General features: G+C 44.3%; 1 protein-coding gene across 1 annotated transcript in view; it reads right to left on the bottom strand.

Moving 5' to 3' along the window:
* Window positions 1–24418, bottom strand: part of LOC141148235 (guanylate-binding protein 3-like) — a 46028-nt gene extending 21610 nt beyond the window's left edge. Inside the window, exons 1-3 of the mRNA XM_073635484.1 lie at window positions 24263–24418; window positions 20856–21068; window positions 20163–20290 (exon numbers count right to left, since the gene is read on the bottom strand). Of these exons, the coding sequence (XP_073491585.1) occupies window positions 20163–20290; window positions 20856–21048 (321 nt within the window). The 5' untranslated portion in view covers window positions 21049–21068; window positions 24263–24418. The remainder of the gene's footprint in view (window positions 1–20162; window positions 20291–20855; window positions 21069–24262) is intronic.
* Between the last annotated feature and the right edge of the window lie 1201 nt (window positions 24419–25619).

The raw sequence follows: 25619 nt of genomic DNA, 5'->3' as shown, positions 1-25619 counted from the left end.
CAGCATGTAATGATATACACAGACTAGATGGGAGGGAAACATACACTTTTATGGGAGAGCAACCATCAGAATGGAACCTTGGTGCAAAGGGTAATTATGGGAAATTATGTTTGCATTTTACTTGTAACTAAATATGTTTGTAGATTAATGTTTTCAGGAATATACTCTGTATTCCTTCATGTAATTCTCTTATTTTAACCTAATATTTTCTTCCTTGGTGTAGACTATAGATAGATGGTTGTGTATTAACCGCTTCAGCCCCGGAAGATATTACCCCCTTCCTGACCAGAGCGTTTTTTGCGATTCTGAACTGCGTCGCTTTAACTGACAATTGCGCGGTCGTGCGAAGTGTCTCCCAAACAAAATTGACGTCCTTTTTTCCCCCCAAATAGAGCTTTCTTTTGGTGGTATTTGATCGCCTCTGCAATGTTTATTTTTTGCGCTATAAACAAAATAAGAGCGACAATTTTGAAAAAAACGCATTATTTTTTACATGTTGCTATAATAAATATCCCCCAAAAATATATAAAAAAAACATTTTTTTCCTCAGTTTAGACCGATCGTATTCTTCTACATATTTTTGGTAAAAAAAAATAGCAATAAGCGTTTATTGATTGGTTTGCGCAAAAGTTATAGCGTTTACAAAATAGGGGATAGTTTTATGGCATTTTTATTAATAATTTTTTTTTACTAGTAATGGCGGCGATCAGCGATTTTTATTGTGACTGCGACATTATGGCGGACATGTCGGACATTTTTGACACATTTTTGGGACCATTGTCATTTATACAGCAATCAGTGCTATAAAAAGGCACTGATTCCTGTGTAAATGACACTGGCAGTGAAGGGGTTAACCACTAAGGGGCGGGGAGGGGTTAAGTATGTCCTAGAGGAGTGATTACTAACTGTAGGGGAGATGGGCTAGCAGTGTCACTACACTGATCACTACTCCCGATTACAGGGAGCTGTGATCAGTGACACTTGTCACTAGGCAGAACGGGGAGATGCTGTTTACATCAGCAACTCCAGGTCCATCCTCTCCGTGAGGCAATCGCGGATATTCCCGCGGTGATCGAGTCTGCGGGACCCGCGACCCGACTCACGGAGCTCCCGGCCAGCGCGCGCGCACGCCACCGGTGCGGCGCAGGGCATGGCACTGCGGGAAATTCAAATGGACGTACCTGTAAGTCCATTTGCCCAGCCGTGCCATTCTACCGGCCTACAGTACATCGGCGTGCGCCGGTCGGGAAGGGGTTAAATAGACTTTCAACTACTCACCAATGAATGTTGTTATTGTGTTAAAGCTTTCACTCATGGTCAAAGAACTCTCATTTAACCCAATTCATATCTGAGAGATATTAAATCTCAAATATAGTATACTGGAAAAAGACTGCATGGGAGGTCGTCATATGTCTGGTCAAGCATGCGGTTCCCAAGCGTCTGCTGTTGTGGCCACGCTTGATCCGCTTCAGACATAGGTTGCAAACAGCAGCACACGTATCCAAAAAGGCCCACAACAAGGAAATTTTCAAAATCAGCGGGGAGTCAGCAGTGCCCTGCACCTGCAGAGCTCTGCGGTGTGATGCAGTAGGGTGGCTGCCCTTAAGCTGCCCCCTAGAGGATACCCTGCCTCGTTGGAGTTGTGCCTCCTCCTCTATTCTTTTTGTTTACAAAAGTTTTATTTGGAAGTTTCACAGAAGTACAAAGCAAAAAAATAGGAGTGTTAACAGAGTGTGTCGCAATGTTACAGCGTTATCATTAAATTAGGAGACTGAAATACATTTCTAGACCATAATTTCAAGGTAGAAACATGTAATCATGAAATCTATATATACATTAATTTGCAGGTACAAAAGTCATATATAATCAAAAGTGAGGAGAGACATTTAGGTGCTAATCTGTAATCCAAAAGGACCATTTATTTTTATGTATATGTATAGTATCGTTGAGGGTGTGGTATATCCTTTCTGCAATTTTGATTGATTCCATTCTGGAAACAACTTGTTGCCATGTGAGATTGTTGGATTTCCAGTTGTAAGCAATCATCCAGAGTATGGAGCTGCATAGAGAATGAATTAATCTGGTACATGGAAGGGGGACATTCGGGATATTAGCAAATAATAAACAAATTTGTGGTGTAGGTATGATTTTTTGTTTAGAGGAGGATTCAATAATTTCAAAGGCCTTACGCCATATTAGGTCTAGGTGGGGGCATGACCAGAATATGTGTATGAATGTGCCAGGAACAGAACAACCTCTGAAACAATCTGGAGATACCGAAGGGTAGTATAAGTGTAATTTCACTGGGGTTAAATACCATCTTGAAAATACTTTAATTGGGGTTTCTCTGAATGATATAGCTTTGTTACTCTTACGTAGATTATTTGACATAGACATCCAGTCTTCAATGCTGAATGTGATGCCCAAATCTGACTCCCATTTAATCATCTGTGAGGATTTTTCCGGGACTCCAACACTGTTTAGGAAATTATAAAGTTTTGAGATCAAACCACTGTCTCTAGTAAAGGAGATACAGATCTGTTCAAACACTGTGTTGGAGGGGTTTGTAGAGAGTGCAAAACATTCAGCATAGAATCCCCTAATTAGTTGGTAATGGTGAAATTCTGAGGAAGGGAGGCCATGTGTAGATTGTAGAGAGGGGAATGGGGTGAAGTTCCATTTTAGTTGTAGGGATCTAAGTGTAGTAAGATTTTTGTTAATCCAGTTTAAGAAGGGTCTTTCGTTGTTATATGCGTGTGGAAATCTGGGGTCACCTAAAAAGGATGCTAAGGGTGGGGTGTTAGAGGAAAGTTTAAAGGTGTCTTTATGTTTATTCCAAAGTTGGAGAAAGCGGGCAACTATAATATTTACTTTGGAGAGTTTATTGTATGATGTGGTGTTAGACCATAATATTCCTTGTAAATACAGTGGTTTAATAGAGGTGATTTCAATTTTTTCCATGGTGTCTCGTATGTAGGGGTGAACCAGAAAGCTGGGTTAGTCTAGCAGCAAGGTAATATAACCATATGTTGGGAAGACCTAAACCTCCTGCAGACTGGGGTCTATGCATCAGTGCATAGCTGCATCTGGGCTTTTTGCCTGCCCATATAAATTTGTTAATATTTCTCTGAATAGAGAATAATTTGGATTTTGGGATATTAATTGGTAGGGTACGAAAAAAATATAAAAGTTTGGGTAGGATTGTCATTTTGATGGCACATATTCTACCTAGGAACGAGATATGAAATGAAGACCAAGAGTTAAGAATAGTGTTAATGTTGGAAAAAAGGGGGGTGTAATTAGACTTATATAACTGGTTATGTGTTGGGGTTATAGAAACTCCAAGGTACTTAAATGAATTAGAGCACCATATGAAAAGAAAATTGCTTGATAATAAATTTTGTGTGTTTTGAGAAAGGTTAATTGGCATGGCAGAACATTTATTCATATTTATTTTGAGGCCAGAGATATTGTGAAAAAGTTTCAGTTCCTTAAGGAGGGATGGGATAGAGGTGATAGGTTCTGTAAGGAATACAAGAGCATCATCAGCGTATAAGCTGAGTTTAAATTCGTTTTCCCCTTTAGTATATCCTTTTATATCATAGTTATTTCTTATTTTATGGGCTAATGGTTCAATAGCGAGGGCGAATAAGAGTGGGGAAAGGGGGCAACCCTGTCTAGTCCCTCTACTAAGGGGAAAAAATTCTGAGTTGTGACCTGGTATTTTAATTCTAGTTTGGGGATTATGATAAAGGGCGTTAAATCCCTGCAAGAATTTATCTGATATCCCAAATTTGGGTAATATAAAGTTAAGGTAAGACCAGCTAATGTTGTCAAACGCCTTATGAATATTTAGACTTAAGAGGCAAAGCTTACGTGAGTAAAGATTTGCGTCTTGGATAATATTAGTGACCAGTCTAACATTATCAACAATTTGTCTTCCAGGGATAAAACCTGTTTGATCAATGTGAATTAGATTCGTGATAACTTTTGCCAGTCTGTCGGCAAGTAATCTTCCAAAGATTTTGAGGTCATTGTTTAAAACTGATATAGGGCGAAAATTTTGAGGAAGAGAGTGATCCTTAAGCGGTTTAGGAATTAGGGAAAGATTAGCTAAAAGCATCTCATTGGGGAATTGTCCACCATTAAGAATGTGATTAAAAAGGTTAGTCAAGTGAGGGGTTAGGAGGGGGGCAAATTTTTTATAATATGAAGAAGAAAAACCATCTGGGCCTGGGGCTGTGGAGGTTTTGAGGGATTTTATAATACGGGTCAGTTCTAGTTCTGTACAGGGGGCGTTCAATGACTCTATTTGCTGTGGGGTGAGAGAGGGTAGTCTGATGTCATCCATCCACAATCTAGATGATTGGTCTGTAGGAGGCTGAGGGCTTGAGAGGAGGTCTTTATAAAATGTGGAGAATATTTTAAGTACTTCTTGAGGGTGTGTGATCATATTTCCTTTGGGGTCCCTGAGTTTATATGTATGTGGGGGTTTGTGTTCGTGATTAAGTTTTTTGGCAAACATAGATGAGGGAGAGTTGCTATGTAATAAAAATTTAGCCTTGGAAAACCTTAATGATTTCTCTGTGTTTGCTGAAAGAATAACATCCAAAGCTTTACGCTTGTCCTGAATTTGTTTGGTAATTTCTAATGAAGCAGTTATTTGCAGTTTAAGGTATAAGTCATTAAGTTCTTTAGTGAGGCATTTGATGTCTGTGAGTCTTTGTCTATTTCTGTTTGCAGTGAGGCTAATTAAATGGCCTCTTAAGACTGCTTTATGTGCCACCCAGATCATAGTGGGAGGAGTTTCATCATTGACATTGTCAGAAAAATAATTCTCAATTTGTGTTGTGATGGTGTGTGTCAGTGAGGCATCTGTTAGGATTGTATCATTTAGTCTCCAGTTATATGGTGAGAGTTTGAGACCTACGTGTGAAGTTTCAAAAAATGTAATGTCATGGTCTGACCATGGGCATGGGTGTATTGTAGCTTTAGAGGAGTTAGCTAATAGAATAGGTGTGCAGTAAATGTAATCTAATCTAGCGTAGACGTCAATGGGGTTTTAGTAATGTGTGTAAACTTTTGCACCTATGTTATGCGCCCTCCAGTCAATAAGTTGAAATTTATTAAGGGATCTGTTTAAAGATTTAGGGAAAGCTTTGGTGGATGGGGAAATTTTGCTTCTGTCTAGTGCTGGGTGTGCTGTTAGATTAAAGTCACCACCGACAATCAGATGGGGAGAGCTAAATTTTTCCAGAGATTCAAAAAAGCTCTGGAAAAAAGAAGAATGGGAATCATTAGGTGCGTAAATTGATGCAATAGTAATTTCTTTATTATTTATCTGACCTTTTATAATGATATAGAGGCTATCTGGATCTTTATAAATATGTTGTCAAAAATGGTAGATATATAAAGATAGCAACTCCGCGGGTTTTATTGTGGTATGTAGTATAATAAAATTGGTTGTATGTTTTGTCAAAATAATTTGGATGTCTAGAGGAAGAGAAATGAGTTTCCTGTAATAGGATAATATCTGCACCAATTCTTTTGTAGTGTTGGAAGGCCTTTTTCCTTTTGTGGGGTGTATTGAAGCCATGAACATTATGAGATATTACTTTAAGTACCATTGGTAATTTGTAGAGAGGTTTGCTTATGAAAAAAGACAGTCCTAATTACACACATTGGAATATAAATGAAAAGCATATAAGCGTATGAGGGAAGGTTAAAGCTTAGCACTCGAAATAGGAGTGTCACCTTATACCATATTAGTAGAGAAACCATGGTCAAATATGTACCAGATTTAAAACATGAGTATTTGAAACAAAAAAAAATATAACATTGGATCATTAGATGAGATTGGATAGTATTACTGTAACTTCCATTTTTTAATCTATAGAAAGTATTGACCATAAAGGCGAAATTGGTAAATACTGTAATGAAAAATAACAAAAACAAAGGGACAAGAAATATCTTGTCACAACATTTTTCACTTGAATCAGAAGGACAAACGTGTCCTGATCCTGCGAATGCCATCAAGTGCACCATCCTCCAAATTAAGGACGCAGCAGTTAACCGCATGGGCAGGTGGGGAGACAATCCAGCGACGACGGACTTAGCAGGCTATTTGAATACACTGGAACAAAAACAATTAAATACCAACCAGAGGGGTAAATGTAACAGCAGAGGAAAATACCCTCTATCTTTGGGGGTTGAAAAATAAGGAGATTGTATCTCATTTCTAACAGTCCCCGAGTTTACCCAACTAAAATATACCATCCTAAGCACTGCTAAAAACTCAATTTAGCCACATATATATCTTTTAGAGATAATAAAAAAAATAAAATAAAAAAATGGGGGGGGAGGGAAAATTGGTGGGATGGGGTGGGATGGAGGGAAGGGAGGGAGGGAAAAGGAAGGAATAGGGGAAGGAGAGGGTTTGAGATAGAGATTCTTATTTTAGGGATCTTGATGATGTCCAAGTTCCAGATGTGGGGAAAGTTCAAATGTTAGCAAAATGATGAGCAGGACTGTGCTAAGGATGATCCATTCAAACAGGGAATAGAAAAGAAGAACAAAAATTCAGTCCTGAGAGGACATCAAAACAAATGGGGCCTTGTGTGAAAAGGAATAACACTTAATTAAGATGATCAAGTGGCTTGATTCTGGAAAGGTTGCCGCCATCTTCTCTGTTCAGCTGTGTTGCGTCTGGAAGACGGAGTCGACCATATTGGGGAGGGTCTTGGAGTAGATGGAAATCTGTTCGGTGGCTCTGGATCAAGTAGGCCCAGTTTGACTAGCAGTTCTTTGCCTTCAATTACATTATACACGGTGTATGTAGAGCCATTATGTGGGATTGTAAGCTTGAAAGGAAATCCCCATCTATATCTTATGCGAGCTGTTTGTAAGATGTTTGTGACTTCCTTCATTCTGCGTCTTCTATTCAGAGTGGCTGGGGATATGTCAGGGTAGATTTGTAGCCTGTTGCCCTCAAAAGCAATGTTTGGGGAGGTTCTGGAAGCACGCATGATTTCCTCTTTGGTAAGAAAATCCTTCATGCACATGATGATATCTCTAGGTGGTTTGTCAGGTGGGGGTTTGGGGCGCAGGGCTCTGTGTATACGGTCGCATGTGAATGCTGACATTGGTTTGTCAGGGAGAAGATTATGGAAAATCTTGGAAACCGCTTGTAACAGATCAGTGACTGTTTCAGGAACACCTCGGAGTCTGATATTGTGGCGTCTGTTCCTATTATCCAAATCTTCCACTTGTGCTTGCATAAAGGTGAAGCTATCTGCCAAAGATTCATAGTCCTTTCTTAAATCGTTATGAGCAAGTGAAAGTTCATCATGTTTAGTTTCTAAGATGTCAGTGCGATTTCCTATATTGGCTATTTCCTGAGATAGGGCCGTAGTAGCTTTATGTACCTCACTCTCTATTTTGTTTACCAGCTTATCAAAGATTGTGGTAAGGCTGGCATCCAAATCAGCTTTAGATAATGGGGATGAGTACTCACAGTTCCCGTTGTTGAGAGAGTGGATGGATGGATTAGAGAGCTGTTTCATTGCAGCCGCGTGTGTGCTGGCGCCGGCGCCATCTTGGGACATCTTCCTGGCCTGCTTGCCTGCAGCGTTCAGAAGATAGTGGGTTAAGTGGTGTTGTGAGCGGCAAGAATGTCCGGTTCTTCTTACCGGCATGCACGGAGGGTTCCCCGAGGGGTATGGAGTATTTTCGGCGGCGTGTTGTTCGTCTGGCTCTGGTTATTCAGCCCGCTCCGGCCGGGTCAGACGGAGCTGTGGTTACTCACGTCCTTCCCGCATCGCGCCGCGCATGCGCCCCTCCTCCTCTATTCTATCAGGCACCCAAGTAGAGTCAGTGACCTCATCATCCCCTCCCTCCTTGTCACTGGAGCAAACTTGGCACTATGCTACAGCTGGGGGGAACATGACTGCCAGTTTTTTGTCCTTTTTTGGGCACCCCCTCTCTCTAGGCTCATGTTACTCCCTTCCTTAACCTGGGAACCAACATCGGAGCATCCTCCAGCAGCATGTACCCAACACTCCTCCGTGCATGATGGTGGGGCTACGGAAGGAGTGACTGTGGACATGGATAGGCTGCTTTGGCAGCTGCATAGGAAGGAAAACTACTCTGAGCCTGGGTGACAGAGGATGAGGAGGATGAGGACGGCTTTGTTATCCACTCCACCAACTCTTCTGCATGTTCTGGCTCAATAACATGGCCAGCAGCAGAAACAAAGGACAAGTGTGCCCCATGGCCACTGGCAGAGGAGGCATCATGTCCATGACCAGCACTGTTGACTATAGACACAGAGCCTGCTTGCCCTCTTTTAGTGGCCTGTGAGCATCTGCCTCTCCTTGGTGGCCTTCTGGACATGATGTATATTTGATTTGCAACACCACACTACACTGTATTGTGTACTGTGTACACCACCAGAAAAGTAGTAGCAACTGCACTGTGGCTGCACTATATTGTGTACTGTGTACACCACCAGAAAAGTAGTAGCAACTGCACTACAGCTGAACTGTATTGTAATTACAATTTTTGATTTAATATTTCACAGCAGGACCTATTCCTGCACCCACCAAGAGTATCTGTGAGGGGTTACAGTGTTGTGGCACCACCACCACTGCCTAAGGCCCAATTTTTCTGCCCCTGTTTAACAGGGGCATGTAATTACAATTTTTGCTCTAATATTTCACAGCAGGGACCATTCCTGCGCTCAACAAGAGTATCTGTGAGGCTTTACAGTGTTGTGCCACCATCACCACCACCACCACCACCGCCTAAGGCCCAATTTTTCTGTCCCTGCTTAACAGGGGCATGTAATTACAATTTTTGATCTAATATATCACAGCAGAACCTGTTCCTGCAACTACCAAGAGTATCTGTGAGGGCTTACAGTGTTCTGGTACCACCACCGCCTAAGGCCCAATTTTTCTGCCCCTGTTTAACAGGGGCATGTAATTACAATTCTTGATATATTTCACAGCAGGGCCCATTCCAGCGCCCACCAAGAGTAACTGTGAGGGCGCCCACCAAGAGTAACTGTGTTCTGGTACCACCAACACTTAAGGCCCAATTTTCTGCAGAGTTTATAGGGCAGGCCGTATAGTATATACAGGTGGCTCCCTATTTTTAAACTTCCGACTTACAAACGACTCCTACTTACAAACGGAGGGAAACAACAGGAAGTGAGAGGAAATCTACCCCTAGGAAGGGAAATTCTCTCCTGTAAGAGCTAATATGGCGAAAAGGTGTCTCCACTAGGGATGAGCCGAACACCACCCGGTTCGGTTCGTACTAGAACCTGCGAACGGACCGAAAGTTCGCACGAACGTTAGAACCCCATTGACGTCTGTGGGATTCGAAAGTTCGAAATCAAAAGTGCTCATTTTAAAGGCTAATTTGCATGGTATTGTCCTAAAAAGGGTTTGGGGACCCGGGTCCTACCCCAGGGGACATGTATCAATGCAAAAAAAACTTTTAAAAACGGCCATTTTTTCGGGAGCAGTGATTTTAATGATGCTTAAAGTAAAAAAAAAAAAGTGAAATATTCCTTTAAATATCGTACCTGGGGGGTGTCTATAGTATGTCTGTAAAGTGACGCGTGTTTCCCGTGTTTAGAACAGTCCCTGCACCAAATGTCATTTTTAAAGGAAAAAATCTCATTTAAAACTGCTTGCGGGTTTAATGTAATGTCGGGTCATGGCAATATGGATGAAAATCAGTGAGACAAACGGCATGGGTACCCCCCAGTCCATTACCAGGCCCTTTGGGTCTTGTATGGATATTAAGGGGAACCCCGCACCCAAATTAAAATAAGGAAAGGTGTGGGGCCACCAGGCCCTATATACTCTGAACAGCAGTATACAGGCTGTAGGTTTGTTGTTAAGTAGAATCTCTTTGTAATTTTGAACGGGTACATTTTTAACGTGTTTAGCTCCAGACAAAAAATCTTTTTTAAGCTTTTTGGAAAACATAGGGAAGGGTTATCACCCCTGTGACATTTGTTTTGCTGTCTTTCCTCCTCTTCAGAAGATTTCACCTCACTTTTTGTCCCAATGAAAAATGTTTTTTGAAAATTTGGGTTTTTTTGTGGAACAAGGATTGGAAAGCATCAGTGGAAAGGAGAAATTTTTTTCCCATATTAACTCTTACAGGAGAGAATTTCCCTTCCTAGGGGTAGATTTCATCTCACTTCCTGTTGTCTCCTTCCGTTTGCAAGTAGGAGTCGTTTGTAAGTTAGATGTTTAAAAGTAGGGTCCTGCCCTATACACTCAGCAGAAATGTGGGCCTTAGGTGTTGCTGTGGCCACAACACTGTAAGCCCTCACAGGGCCCTGCTGTGAAATATTCGATCAAGAATTGTAATTACATGCCCCTGTTGAACAGGAGCTGAAAAATTAGGCCTTAGGCACTGGTGCTGGTGCCACAACACTGCAACCCCTCACAGACACTCTAGTTGGAACTCAGGAACGAGCCCTGCTGCAAAGTATTGCATCAAAAATTGTAATTACACGCCCCTGTTAAACAAGGGCTGAAAAATTGGGCCTTAGGCACTTGTGCTGGTGCCACAACACTGCAACCCCTCACAGACACTCTAGTTGGAACGCAGGAACGAGCCCTGCTGCAAAGTATTGCATCAAAAATTGTAATTACACGCCCCTGTTAGACAGGGGCAGAAAAATTGGGCCTTAGGCACTGGTGCTGGTGCCACAACACTGCAACCCCTCACAGACACTCTAGTTGGAACGCAGGAACGAGCCCTGCTGCAAAGTATTGCATCAAAAATTGTAATTACACGCCCCTGTTAAACAAGGGCTGAAAAATTGGGCCTTAGGCACTGGTGCTGGTGCCACAACACTGCAACCCCTCACAGACACTCTAATTGGAACGCAGGAACGAGCCCTGCTGCAAAATATTGCATCAAAAATTGTAATTACACGCCCCTGTTAGACAGGGGCAGAAAAATTGGGCCTTGGGCACTGGTGCTGGTGCCACAACACTGCAACCCCTCACAGACACTCTAGTTGGAATGCAGGAACGAGCCCTGCTGCAAAGTATTACATCAAAAATTGTAATTACACGCCCCTGTTACACAGGGGCTGAAAAATTGTGCCTTAGGCACTGGTGGTGGCGCCCAGAACCAAAAATGTTCTTACAAGCTATCAGCGTGATGATTGAGGAGGAAGAGGATAATTACTCAGGGATAGTCACTCAGCATCAGCATAGGCAGTCTTTGAAGGGATCTGAGATTTCAAAAAAAATTATTCGGTTACATCAGCATCAGGTGCTTGGTAGCTGGTGGTGATCCAAGACTGATTCATTTTTATGAAGGTCAGTCGATCGACTGAGTCGGTGGACAGACGCACCCTGTGATCGGTTACCATGCCTCCAGCAGCACTGAATGTGCGTTCCGAAAGAACGCTGGATGCAGGACAGGCCAGTAGCTCAATTGCATACTGTGCAAGCTCTGGCCAGTGATCCATCCTCAAGACCCAGTAACCCAGAGGATTTTCGGTGGGAAAGGTGTCCAAGTCTGATCTTGCCCCTAGGTATTCCTGCACCATGTAAAACAGACGCTGGCGATGGTTGCTGGAACCGATCATACCTTGGGGCTGCGGACCAAAAAATTGTCTGAACGCATCGGTCAGACGGCCACCTTCTCCACCGCTCCTTCTTTGACTGACCGAAGCCTCAGCAACACGTTGTCCAGAAACAGGAGTTTGTAACCTCCCAGTCTCTGGGAACGCGTTGCACAGACCTTTCTGCAAGGCCTCCCGAAGATGTTTCATCCTCTGCTCCCTCTGCGATGGCAAGATAAGATCCGCAACCTTACCCTTGTAACGTGGATCAAGGAGGGTTGCCAGCCAGTATTGGTCCTTCTCCTTGATACCACGAATACGAGGATCCTTACGCAGGCTTTGCAGGATCAGGGAGGCCATGCAGCGTAGGTTTGCTGAGGCATTCGGTCCGGAGTTCTCTGGGTCACTAAGGACGACATGGTCCGCAGCCACCTCCTCCCAGCCACGTACAAGTCCATGTGTTTCTTGGGACTGATCCCTTAAAGACTGCTGCTGATGCTGAGTGCCAGGCTCCACCTCCATACTGACACAATCTTCCTCCTCTTCCTCCTCCTCCTCCTCGTCCTCTTCCTGTGTGATCGGCGGGCACGCAGGAACACTGTCTGGATAAAGGGGGCCTTGAGAGCTAAGGAAGTCCTCCTCTTCCTGCCTCTGTTCTGCCTCAAGTGCCCTGTCCATTATTCCACGCAGCGTGTGCTCCAACAGGTGGAGAAGGGGGACAGTGTCACTGATGCATGCACTGTCACTGCTCACCATCCTCGTGGCCTCCTCAAATGGTGACAGGACAGTGCATGCATCCCTGATCATGGCCCACTGGCATGGGGAAAAAAAAACAAGCTCCCCTGACCCTGTCCTGGTGCCATAGTCGCACAGGTACTCATTGATGGCCCTCTGCTGCGTGTGCAGCCGCTGCAGCATGGCCAACGTTGAGTTCCACCTGGTGGGCATGTCACAGATTAGGCGGTTCTTGGGCAGGTTAAACTCCTTTTGGAGGTCCATCAGCCGAGCACTGGCATTATATGACCGGCGGAAATGCACACAGACTTTCCTGGCCTGCCTCAGGACATCCTGTAAGCCTGGGTACCTGCCCAAGAACCGCTGCACCACCAAGTTAAGGACGTGAGCCAAACAGGGCACATGGGTCATTTGTCCCTGTCGGAGGGCAGAGAGGAGGTTGGTGCCATTGTCGCAAACCACCATTCCTGCCTTAAGTTGGCGTGGCGTCAACCACCTCTGAACCTGCCCCTGCAGAGTTGACAGAACCTCTGCCCCAGTGTGGCTCCTGTCCCCCAAGCACACCAGCTCAAGCACCGCATGGCATCTTTTGGCCTGCGTACTTGCGTAGCCCCTTGAACGACTACGGAGCACCGCTGGTTCTGAGGAAGAGGCCATGGAGGAAGAAGAAGAGGAGGGGGTGGAGGAGAGAGGTGTGTCACAATCATTAGCATTTTGGAGGCGTGGTGGCGGAACAACCTCCAACACTACTGCACCAAGTCCTGCATCCTTTCCAGCTGCCAGCAGAGTCACCCAATGCGCCGTGAAACTCAGGTAATGGCCCTGTCCATGCCTGCTGGACCATGAGTCAGCGGTAATATGCACCTTACCGCTGACCGCCCTGTCCAGCGAGGCATGGACATTGCCTTCCACATGCCGGTAGAGAGCCGGAATCGCCTTCCGTGAGAAAAAGTGGCGTTTGGGTACCTGCCACTGAGGAACCGCACATTCCACAAACTCACGGAAGGGGGCAGAGTCTACCAACTGAAAAGGCAGCAGTTGAAGTGCTAGCAATTTTGCCAAGCTAGCATTCAACCGCTGGGCATGTGGATGGCTGGGAGCAAACTTCTTTCGGCGGTGCAGCAGCTGGGGCAGGGAAATTTGCCTGGTACAATCTGACGTCGGTGTACCAAAAGCAGATTGCCCACAAGTACTTGGCTGTGACACACCTAATTCTACACCTTCATTCCTCTCAGTGCAGGTCTCAGAGAGGACTGAAGGTCTAGTGGGGTTGGAAATCTCAACTGATGAGGAGCAAGGAGAGGTCCTCTTTGTTCTTTGGTGTGGGTCTTTTAGATACGCTTGCCAACGAACTGCATGGCAGGTCAACATATGTCTGGTCAAGCATGTGGTACCCAAGCGGGAGATGTTTTGGCCACGTGAGATATGCTTGAGACATATGTTGCAAATAGCAGCGGTGCGATCTGATGCACTCATCTCAAAAAAGGCCCACACCAAAGAACTTTTTGAATAACGCACAGAGACTGCAGCGCCCTGCACATGTGGAGCTTTGGGGTGTGATGCAGTCAATGTGCTGTCCTTAGGCTGGCCCCTGGAGGGCATCCTGCCTCGTTGGTGATGTGCCGCCTCCTCCTCCTCCTCCTCCTCCTCCTCTCTCCTATCAGGCACCCACGTTGAGTCAGTGACCTCATCATCCCCTCCCTCCTCATCACTGGAGCAAACCTGGCAGTATGCTGCAGCAGGGGGAGCATGACTGCCAGATTGCTGTCCTTCTTGGGCACCCCCTCTGTCCGTGCTCATGTTACTGCCTTCATCGAGCTCAGTATCATCATCAGAGCCTTCCAAACGCTGGGCATCCTCCTGGAGCATGTACCCAACACTGAGGTCAAACAGTTCGAGGGACTCCTCAGGAGGACATGGTGGAGCTAGGGAAGGAGTCACTGATGACATTGAGCCAAGGGAAGAGGCCGCTGCTTTGCCAGACAAAGTACCCTGAGCATGGGTGAGAGAGGATGAGGAGGATGAGGACGGCTTGGTCATCCACTCGACCAAGTCTTCCGCATGTTGCGGCTCAACACGGCCAGCTGCCGAAAAAAAGGCCAAGCGTGTTCCATGGCCACGTGCTGATGAGAATGCACCGTCTCCACGACCAGCACTAGACACAGAGCCTGCTTGCCCTCTCTTATTGACTTGTGACTGTCTGCCTCTCCTTCTTGGCCTTCCAGACATACTAATGGCCTGTAGCTGCACTAAGCTGGGATATATATATATATATATATATATATATATATATATATATATGTACTGATACTGCAGCTAGCAAAATCAACTGCCTGCCTGTAGTATGAGAACACCACCAACCTTCTACAGGTAGCTTTAGCTGAACACTGTGAGGTGGACGCACCCCACTAACTTGTAGGTTTAGCTGAACACTGTGAGCAGGACGCATTGCACTAACTGTAAATAGTCTAGCTGCCTGACCGTGGTACTAATAGGATCAAAAGAACACCAGTAATTTTCTTCAGGTAGCTTTATATACTGTAACAAGACAAGCCTGCCTGTCAGTAGGAAGATAACAGGAACGGATCTAGCTGAACACTGTGAGCAGGACGCACTGCACTAAATGTAAATAGTCTAGAAGATAACAGGAACGGATCTAGCTAAACTGAATACAGTGTATATATATACATGCAACACCTGGGATGCATATATATACACAATACACTTTAAGTGCAGCTAACTGACTGACTGTCCTGCCTAATCTAGCTAACTCAAATGAAATGACACTGTCTCTCTCTCTCTCTCTAAGCACACCGGAACACACTGCACAGGGCCGCCGTGCAGGCGGCCTTATATAGTGTGGGGCGTGTACTAAATCCCCTGAGCCATAATTGGCCAAAGCCTCCTTGACTTTGGCCAATTACGGCTCTCTGTTCAGGCGGCGCTGTGATTGGCCAAGCATGCGGGTCATAGTGCATGCTTGGCCAATCATCAGCAAGCAATGTACTGCGATGCCGCAGTGAATTGTGGGCTGTGACGCACCACACGAATTTGGCGTGAACGGCCCAAATTGTTCGCAATTCGGCGAACGACCGAACAGCCGATGTTCGAGTCGAACATGGGTTCGACTCGAACACGAAGCTCATCCCTAGTCTCCACTGATGCTTTATCACCAATCCTTGTTTCCCTAATAACCCAAAATTTTCAAAATTCAATTGTCTTTGGGACAGAAAGTGAGGTGAAATCTTCTGAACAGGGGCACAGACAGCAAAACAAATGTTACAGGGGTGATAAACTTTCCCTATATTATCCAAAAAGCTTAAAAATAGGTTTTTGGGCTGGAGCTACACTTAAAAAAATGTTCCTGTTCCAAATTACGAACAGATTCAACTTAACAACAAACCTACAGTCCCTATCTTGTTTGTAACCCGGGGACCGCCTGTATACTGCTGTGCTGTGCAGAGTATACAGGGCCTGGGGGCCCCATGCCTTTTTTTTAAATTAAGTACGGGGTTCCTCTTAATATCCATACCAGACCCAAAGGGCCCAGGAATGGGCTGGGAGGGGGGGGGCAACATTAAATTATAGCAACAAGCAGTTTTAAATGACTTTTTTTCCTTTAGAAATGTCATTTTGTGCAGGGACTGTTCTAAACACGGGAAAAATGCACAATTTTACAGGCATACTGTAGACATCCCCCAGACACGATATTTAAAGAAATATTTCACTTTTATTGTTTCAGTTTAAGCATTATTAAAATCACTGCTCCCGAAAAAACTGCAGTTTTTAAAACTTTTTTTTGCATTGATACATGTCCCCTGGGGCAGGACCCGGGTCCCCAAACCCTTTTTAGGACAATAACTTGCATATAAGCCTTTAAAATTTTTGATTGTTCACGTTTGAGTTCCATAGACTTTAACGGTGTTCCCACAAATTTTTTGTCTGTTTGCATGTTCCGCCGCAAACCGAACCGGGGGGTGTTCGGCTCATCCCTACTAATAACTAATAATATGGCACATAGCAAGACATGAGGTGGTCTGCCATGGTCTACCATGCTCTGGCCACCATTCTCAGCACATAAAGCCAATTGGTTTTAAGGAGCCCAGGGCTCTTGAAATGTTCTGTAAATGTGAGCTGGAGGTGTTTGTCCCTCCGACCTAGGAAAATGGACCAAGAAGAAAAATTAAAAGGGAAGATCAACTTCCGGTTCCGGCGCTGCATGGAGTAGCTGCTCTTCACACCAGCTCCCGCAGCTCGACTCCAAAAACGGCATATAAAGCCTGCAAACCCGCAAATCACACCGGCACTTGCCCCACTCTCTCCCCGGTCACGAGATGGACCGGTTTGTTGAAAAAACCGGCCCACGATTGTACGCGGCCGTGATGGTGCGCACACCACAGCCGCAAATCAAGGCCTACACGGAGCCCCTCACAGAAAATGAGCCTGACATGGAGGTAAGCGGCGCTGCGGCCCCCTCCCTACCTGCTGACCCATCCACTCTACTCACAGGCACATCCAGTGCGGAGATGATTGCACAGGCTGTGGCAGCTCTTCTCTCCCCAATGATAACAGCCTCTGTGGAGAAGGCTGTCAGCGCAGGAATGCAGCAGCCCCAGGCCCAGCTAGGGGAACATGCCTCCAGGCTGAATGAAGCTGAGCACCGCATAGCTAATATTGAGGAAGAACTATACCACTCTCAATCCACAGAGCAGGCCCAAGACAAAACTAACAAATACATTCTTGAAAAATTGGACGATTTGAAAAATAGATCCAGAAGGAGCAATCTGCGATTTGTGGGCATTCCAGAATCGCTGCAGCCTTCAGCTCTCACAGACTTATGCGCCAGACGCATTCCCGAAGCACTGGGCCTTCCAGGTCCCTGCACAGTAGAACGTGCACACCGCATGGGAACCTTCAACTCAGATCGCAAATCGCCCCATCCCATAATCGCCAAGTACCTCAACTACTCGGATAAAGCTTTCATCCTGCAAAAATTCAGGCAATCTAGATCTCTTCAGATCGACGGAATGAAAATCCTGAAAATCCTACGATCACTACGCTCGGGCCCCAACCTCAGCCCCTCTCCTAGAGCGGCTCCTGTCAACCATGCTCTAGACCAAAGAAGCCCAAGCAAAGACTCTCCAAAATGGTTTAAAACCTCTGCACCAGACCATCATCGCTCCACACCCCGTTGAAGACCATTATCACGGTCTCACACTGTTTACCTCACCGCCTCGCCTCTAACGGCCATGGTGGTTCAACTTTCAATGAGATGTCTCTTTCAAGAGAAAAAGTTACATTTTTCCCTCAAGCTTGCTCTCTCTTCCTCCCCAGGCAAATCAGCTACTGATAGGCCAAGAAGTTTTCTAATGTTTTACATATGGTTAACTGGTTAACTTGATTTTGTTATACCTCAGGTATTGATTTTCTCCCCTGGCTCTCCTATGTAACCCACTCCTCATTTACTATGCACAGCCCAAGCTGCCAGTACACATCACCCCCTCAATTATGGGTTTTAAGTACAGCAGTTACTGGGTCTTGTGATGGGAGCTGGCCTACACGGTGACTCCATGCAGAAAAAAAGCGAAGTTTATTGAATATGTTTTATTGTTTCTCTTTTTTACCCCCCTCCTTCTAGACCCCTCCCTATATTGCGCACCCCCATCTTATGATACATACGCCCCCAGTGGTTGTACTAACACTCGTTCAGATAGACTAAACCCCTCCATAATCCAGCCTATTCTCACATCACACCATCACATATTAACCTATGAAGATCATGTAATATCTGCACATACCCCCCCAGTGACCCCCCCTATATGAAACTGGTCTCCTGGAATGTTAAAGGGCTTCGTTCACCTAATAAGAGAATGAAAATCCTCTGTCACCTTAAAAGACTTAAAACCGACATTGCCCTGCTCCAAGAAACCCACCTTTCCGCCTCTGATTTCCACCGCATGAAAAAATTATGGGTAGGCACGGTTCTAGGCTCAGATTCTAATGGACGCAAAGCAGGAGTCTTGATACTCATACACAAAAACCTCCCATGCGAGGTCCTATCTGTTAAATCAGATTCACAGGGACGCCTTATCTCAGCCCACATTAAATTAGGAACCAAGGATACAATAGTCTCCAACATTTATGCACCCAATAACCCCACAAAGCAGTTTTTTAGCGAACTTTCAACATGGCTCCTTAATGACCCGACTCTCCCACATATAGTCGGCGGAGACTTTAACTCCACAATTCACCTGATAGATGACAGATCCACTCCTAAGCGCACATGTCTCCCCCCAAACCATGATTCACAAACTCTTCTAGCCTCCACGATGGAATCCCTCCACTTACACGACATTTGGCGACTCCGGCACCTAGCTGACAGAGAATTTACTTTTTACTCCAACCCCCACAACGTTTTCACCAGAATTGACTATCTCTTCTGCTCAGATGGCCTTTTCCCACTGATATCCGACGTGGACATTCACGACATTGCCATATCTGACCACGCACCGATCTCGACTACGATTGACAACCCTGAACTACACCCGAATCCTAAAATATGGCGTTTCCCATCTTATCTCCACAACAACTCTGACTTCCGACAATACATGGAAAACGCCTCGTCAGAATACACCTCGACCAATGCTGGACACTCTGACAACCCCAATCTATTATGGGAAGCAGGCAAAGCATTTCTCAGAGGCCATGTAATCTCTTATGCTGCATCCTTTAAGAGAAATACACTCAAAAACTACAAACTAGCCAGCTCCCGACTGCACCTAGCCCAACGATCACTATACATAAACAACTCCACTGATAATAGAAAGGCATGGCAGTCAGCAAAACAATCCTTTGACACTTGGGCCGAAACCCTAGAATGAACAAAAAAAGCTTACATGGATGCCACCCTCCACAAATTCGGCAATAAGGCAGGTAAACTCCTGGCCAATTTATGTAGGGGACCCTATAGTCCGACCTATATCACATCTCTCCGTGACACTTTGGGTAACATAAAAAACACTCAAAAAGACATAAATGAAGCCATGCTACATTACTATTCCTCCCTTTATGCACCAGACCCCATAAATACCTCGACGGCACAATCTTTTCTTGAAAAGGTAACCCTCTCTCAAGTATCACCTTCACAGTTAGATGCTCTAAACGCACCTATCTCCCTCCATGAAATTTCTACTGCCATTAAAAACCTAGCTCCTTCTAAAGCCCCAGGCCCTGATGGATTCACGGGATCCCCCACCCCCCTGATGTATATTTTGTTTTCTTTCTGGCTTTCCTCCACTCACCTCCCTCCCCACCCCACACCTTATGTGGGGTACATCCAGTAACATTCTTCTGGCAATCTTAGGGATCCTCCCCCCCCCCACCTAGATCCATCCAGTTTATTTCCTCTTTCTCACATAGAAGGTTACCTTACTACCCCATTCCCCAGGCTAATTATCTTTAACAACTGTCCTGTATCTCTACTCCATACCAGGCTGATGTTTGTTTTTTTTGTTGTTTTTGTACAAAATACAATGATACTTTTTTGATGTTATTCCCTGTATGTTACATCTTTCAATAAAATCTATTTAAAAAAAAAAAAAAAGGGAACAACAGAAATAATAAGAGATAAGTAGGTGTGTGTGGAATAGTGACACAAAAAAACAAATATGTTAAAGTATAGAAGTTTAAAAAATTCAATTGGCCTGCTAACAATACCTGCAAAACTGAGCAGATCATGACATTCATAAACAAATAAAATTCAGAACCTACAAGAAAAAGACATGACAGTAATCATATTTAATCATTTACAGTCTTATATTCCCACCTTCTCTACATCCCCCAATCCTTCGGTGTCCAGGAGAACCAGAGTGTGATTCTTCTTTAAGGGGTGAGGAACACACCACATCCAGATGCCTTTAGTTTCAGCTTGAATGGTGGCACCCAGGTTGAAGCCTATGGAAATTAAATATGAAAAACCCTTATTAAAGGGGTTGTAAAGGTTCAGGGTTTTAAAAAAAAAAACACAAAAAAAAACATGTCATATTTACCTTCTATGTGCAAGGGTTTTGCACAAAGTGGCCCCGATCTTCCTCTTCTGAGGTCCTTCCGTGGCTCTCCAGGATCCTCCTCTTCTCAAGTGTCCCGTCGGAGAAGCGCTCTCCTTCGGGGCACTCCTGCGTGCATGCTCCCGTGTCCTGCTGCTGCGTCCGTAGACACAGACAGCAGGACTTGGCCCTGCCCCCTCATGCCCCCGTCATTGGATTTGATTGACAGCAGTGGGAGCCAATGGTTGTGTTATCAATCTATCCAATCAGGACACGAGACACCGGCTGGGGCTGGTGTGCTCGATCCCGTCGCTGGAAACACAGGGCTCAGGTAAGTATAAGGTGGTTTCGGGGGGCTGCTGAATGACAGAATGTTTTTTACCTTAATGCATAGAGGTGAAAAACTTTGAGGGTTTACAACCCTTTTAACATCATCAACATGCAACAAAAACTTACTACTAATGATATATCACCTTTCTGAGCTCCGGCCAGCTTGTTCATCAGGTAGGACTTCCCTGTCCGATACATGCCTACGATGGCCACCACCACGACTGGTTGATTGATCCCAGACAGAAAACGTATGGCCTCAGAGTTCACCACAAGCTTTCCATTTGCTGTGTTTTCAATTAGGCAGATGGGGGCTTCCATTCGGATTGGTGGCTCCATAGGGGAAGATACAGTCAGGTCTGAATGAAGGAAAAATAAAGTGACCATCCCAAAATAATTAATGCAAATCAATAGGTTATATGTCAGCAACAGCCAATCCCATTAAAATGTTGTGTAAAAGATACCTGCTGCTTCCAAACTTTGGCTCAAGTGGCCTAAAACCCAAGATGCTTCAAGCAAGAAAGGACTATTATATACTACATCATAAGAAGATAGATAATAAAGAGTTTATTTTCACACATACAGTGCCTTTAAAAAGTATTCATACCCCTTGACATTTTTCACATTTTGCCATGTTACAACCAAAAATGTAAATGTATTGTATTGGGATTTTATGTGATAGACCAACACAAAGTGGCACATAATTGTGAAGTGGAAGGGAAATAATAAATGGTTTTCAAATTTTTTTACAAATAAATATCTGTATGCATTTGTATTCAGCACCCTTACTCTGATACCCCTAACTAAAATCTAGTGTAACCAATTGCCTTCAGAAGTCACCTAATTAGTAAACAGAGTCCACCTGTGTGTAATTAAATCTCAGCACAAATACAGATGTTCTGTGAAGCCCTCATAGGTTTGCTAGAGAACCTTAGTGAATAATTATCATCATGAAGACCAAGGAACCCCCCAGACAGGTCAGGGATGAAGTTGTGGAGAAGTTGAAAGTAGAGTTAGGTTATGAAAAAATATCCCAAGCTTTGACCATCTCACGGAGCTCTGTTCAATCCATCATCCAAAAATGCAAAGAGTATGACACAACTGCAAATCTACCAAGACATGTCCGTCCACCTAAACTGACAGGCTGGGCTAGGAGAGCATTAATCATAGAAGCAGCCAAGAGGCCCATGATAACTCTGGAGGAGCTATAGAGATCCACAACTCAGGTGGGAGAATCTGTTCACAGGACAACTATTAGTCGTGCATTCCACAAATCTGGCCTTTATGGAAGAGTGGCAAGAAGAAAGCCATTGTTGAAAGAAAGCAAAAGACGTTTGCAAGAAGCCATTTGGAGGACACAGCAAACATGTGCTTCCATGTGCTCTGGTCAGATGAGACCAAAATAGTGGCGGAAAACTAACACTGCACATCATCCTGAACACACCATCCCCACCATGAAACATGGTGATGGCAGAATCATGTCGTGGGGATGCTTTTCTTCAGCAGGGACAGGCAAGCTGGTCAGTGTTGATGGGAAGATGGATGGAGACAAATACAGGGCAATCTTAGAAGAAAACCTGTTAGAGTCTGCAAAAGACTTGAGACTGGGGTGGAGGTTCACATTCCAGCAGGACAACGATCCTAAATATACAGCCAGCGCTACAATGGAATGGTTTAGATCAAAGCATATTCATGTGTTAGAATGGCCAAGTCAAAGGCCAGACCTAAATCCAATTGAGAATCTATGGCAAGACTTGAAAATTACCGTTCACTGATGCTCTCCATCCAATCCGACTGAGCTTGAGCTGTTTTGCAAAGAAGAATGGGCAAAAATGTCACTCTCTAGATGTGCAAAGCTGGTAGAGACATCCCCAAAAAGACTTGAACATGTACTGTATTTATTGGCGTATAACACTCACTTTTTCACCATGAAAATCGGGTGCAAATAGCATGTGCGTGTTATACGCCAATACTTCAATTTTAGCTGCCTTGGAGGGGACAGGGAGGGGGCGGGATGAGCGCTTTTAGATTACATACAGTGAGAATCTCCTGTTTACTTGGCAGCCTCTGTAATAGGAAGTCCCGTCTCCTGGGCTGCCATTAGACCACTGTTCTGTCTATCATAGGAGATTCTCACTGTATGTAATCCATCAGCGCTCATCCTGCCCCCCTCCCTGTCCCCTCTAGGCTGCAGATGGGCATTGATCAGGCTGTACTGGTGGCAATGGTGAGGATGCTGCATTGAAGGCAATAGAAAGGCTGCAGATGGGCACCGACCCTTATTTTTCTTCAGATTTCCTTTTGTTAAAATTTAAGGTTTTTTTTCTGATACTTCCCTCTTAAAATTAATGTGCGTGTTATACGCCTGTGCGTGTTATACGCCGATAAATACGGTAATTGCAGAGAAAGGGGGTTCTAGAAAGTATTGACTCAGGGGGGCGCCATACAAATGCCCCTCACACTTTTTACAAATTTATTTATAAAAAAATGTTGAATAACATTTATCATTTATCATGTTCCTTCTACTTCACAATTATGTGTGTTGGTCTATCATATAAAATCACAATAAAATACATTTATGTTTTTGGTTGTAACATGACAAAATGTGGAAAATTTCAAGGCACTGTACTTCGAACCCCCAAGCATAAGATCCCCTCTAATGCACAACATTATAAATACAAACTAGCAACGGCTTAGGTATCTAATGGGGATAAGGGATACAATTAGAACCTGGGCAAACTGTCATCACTTTCTCTGAATGGTGGGGTACTCCACCCAGGTTTTATCAGCCAAGAAATGTTATTATCATTTTGTCCCATTTTATGTTCCACAGATGTGCCAGAATTTACTTCCCCTGACTCCTTAGTGGAACAGAATTACATTTTAAATAAGGCAACACCAAATGACAGAGCAATTCATGAAGCAAATTAAATTTGCAGCATATACAACCCACATATAATGTGTTCTTTTAGATAGCATTTTGTTTATTACTAAACCAACAGTCCCAGATCACTACACCGCCAAGGAAATAATTCTAACAAAGGAAAGCTTTGTCTACATCCTGATGGCACCTCAGGCTCATGTCAAGCTTCTTGCATTATTGCCTTTCCCATCCAATACAAATGTCTCTTGCCGTAGAGAATTGCCACTGAAAGTATTAAAAAATGTCTTGCAATATATAAATTATCTACCAGACCCTTCAGTTGGGCTTAGATGGGCAACCTGTGTATAAACAGGAGTGCAAAAGCTAAATGTTTGTATCTTTCATCTGTTGGGTGTATTATCCTGCAAGGTAGGGTGTGCTGGGCGTAACGTTCTGCAGTGTGAAGCATGGTTGGGCGTAACGTTCTGCAGTGTGAGCTGTGCTGAGTGTAATATTCTGCAGAGAAAGTTGTGCTATGGTGCATTGGGTTTACTGTTCTGTGGTGTTTTGGGTGTAATATGCTGCAGCATGTGTTGTTCTGGGTGCAATGTGCTGCAAAAAGAGATGTGCTGGATATAAGGCATCCTGCCAATAACACACTATGGAACACATATATAAAATGTTACTTACAGTATTATGTCTTCCTTGCAGTGTCCTCCTGAGATATGGCTGGAAGAGTTCTGATACAAAGTCTGAAGCAGTTGTAGTTTTTATAATATTCAAAGTGAAAGTGAAAATGAAAAGCAATAAACAGAACAGACGTGCACCGTGAACATTCTGCAGGGAAAGTCACCGCAGTTCCTGCAGTCTGTACTGGCTGTGTTTACAGTGACATTAATCAGACACCTCTTTTGTTTCTATTTCATACCTCCGCTTGGAACTTGAAAATGAGGGATGCCTTGGGATGGAGAAGGCATGTGGCAAAATTAGACGAGGCTAAACAATGCTGAATATTGGGCCTGGCTTGTCTATCACTCATTTTTAAACAACTGCTGGTGTCAGCGGTTTCTGTGGGCTCACTTCGGGACAGCTAGGGTCCAGCGCCAAGCCCGGGAGTTTATACAATTTTCTAAAAGTAAATAAAACACTTCCAGGTTGTATTTACATAGGAAGGGATGTGATTGGGTGGAAATGTTACAGTTCTGTCCCTCCGGTCCAAACAGCACTAGATCACTGCTATTGGGTAGGGATGAGACGAACACCCCTCGGTTCGGTTAGCACCAGAACCTGCGAACGGACCGAAAATTTGCACAAACATTAGAACCCCATTAACATCTATGGGACTCAAACGTTCAAAATCAAAAGTGCTAATTTTAAAGGCTAATTTGCATGGTATTGTCCTAAAAAGGGTTTGGGGCCCCGGGTCCTGCCCCAGGGGACATGTATCAATGCAAAAAAAAGTTTTAAAAACGGCCGTTTTTCGGGAGCAGTGATTTTAATAATGCTTAAAGTAAAAAAATCGTACCTGGGGGGTGTCTATAGTATGCCTGTAAAGTGGCGCGTGTTTCCCGTGCTTAGAACAGTCCCTGCACAAAAACATTTTTAAAGGAATAAAAGTCATTTAAAACTGCTTGTGGCTTCAATGTAATGTCGGGTCCTGGCAATATGGATGAAAATCGGTGAGACAAACGGCATGGGTACCCCCCAGTCCATTACCAGGCCCTTTGGGTCTTGTATGGATATTAAGGGGAACCCCACACCCAAATTAAAAAAAGGAAAGGCATGGGGCCTCCAGGTCCTATATACTCTGAACAGCAGTATACAGGTGGTGCAAACAAGACAGGGACTGTAGGTTTGTTGTTAGGTAGAATCTGTTTGTAATTTTGAACTGGTACATTTTTAATGTGTTTAGCTCCAGCCAAAAAATCTATTTTAAGCTTTTTGGAAAACATAGGGAAAGGTTATCACCCCAGTGAGATTTGTTTTGCTGTCTGTGCTCCTCTTGAGAAGATTTCACCTCACTTTCTGTCACAATGACAAATGTTTT

Source organism: Aquarana catesbeiana, linkage group LG06, assembly GCF_042186555.1.
Source record: "Aquarana catesbeiana isolate 2022-GZ linkage group LG06, ASM4218655v1, whole genome shotgun sequence".
Taxonomy (NCBI): Eukaryota; Metazoa; Chordata; class Amphibia; order Anura; family Ranidae; genus Aquarana; species Aquarana catesbeiana.
Note: the sequence above shows the minus strand (reverse complement) of the source record. Positions and strands in the feature narration are given on the sequence as shown.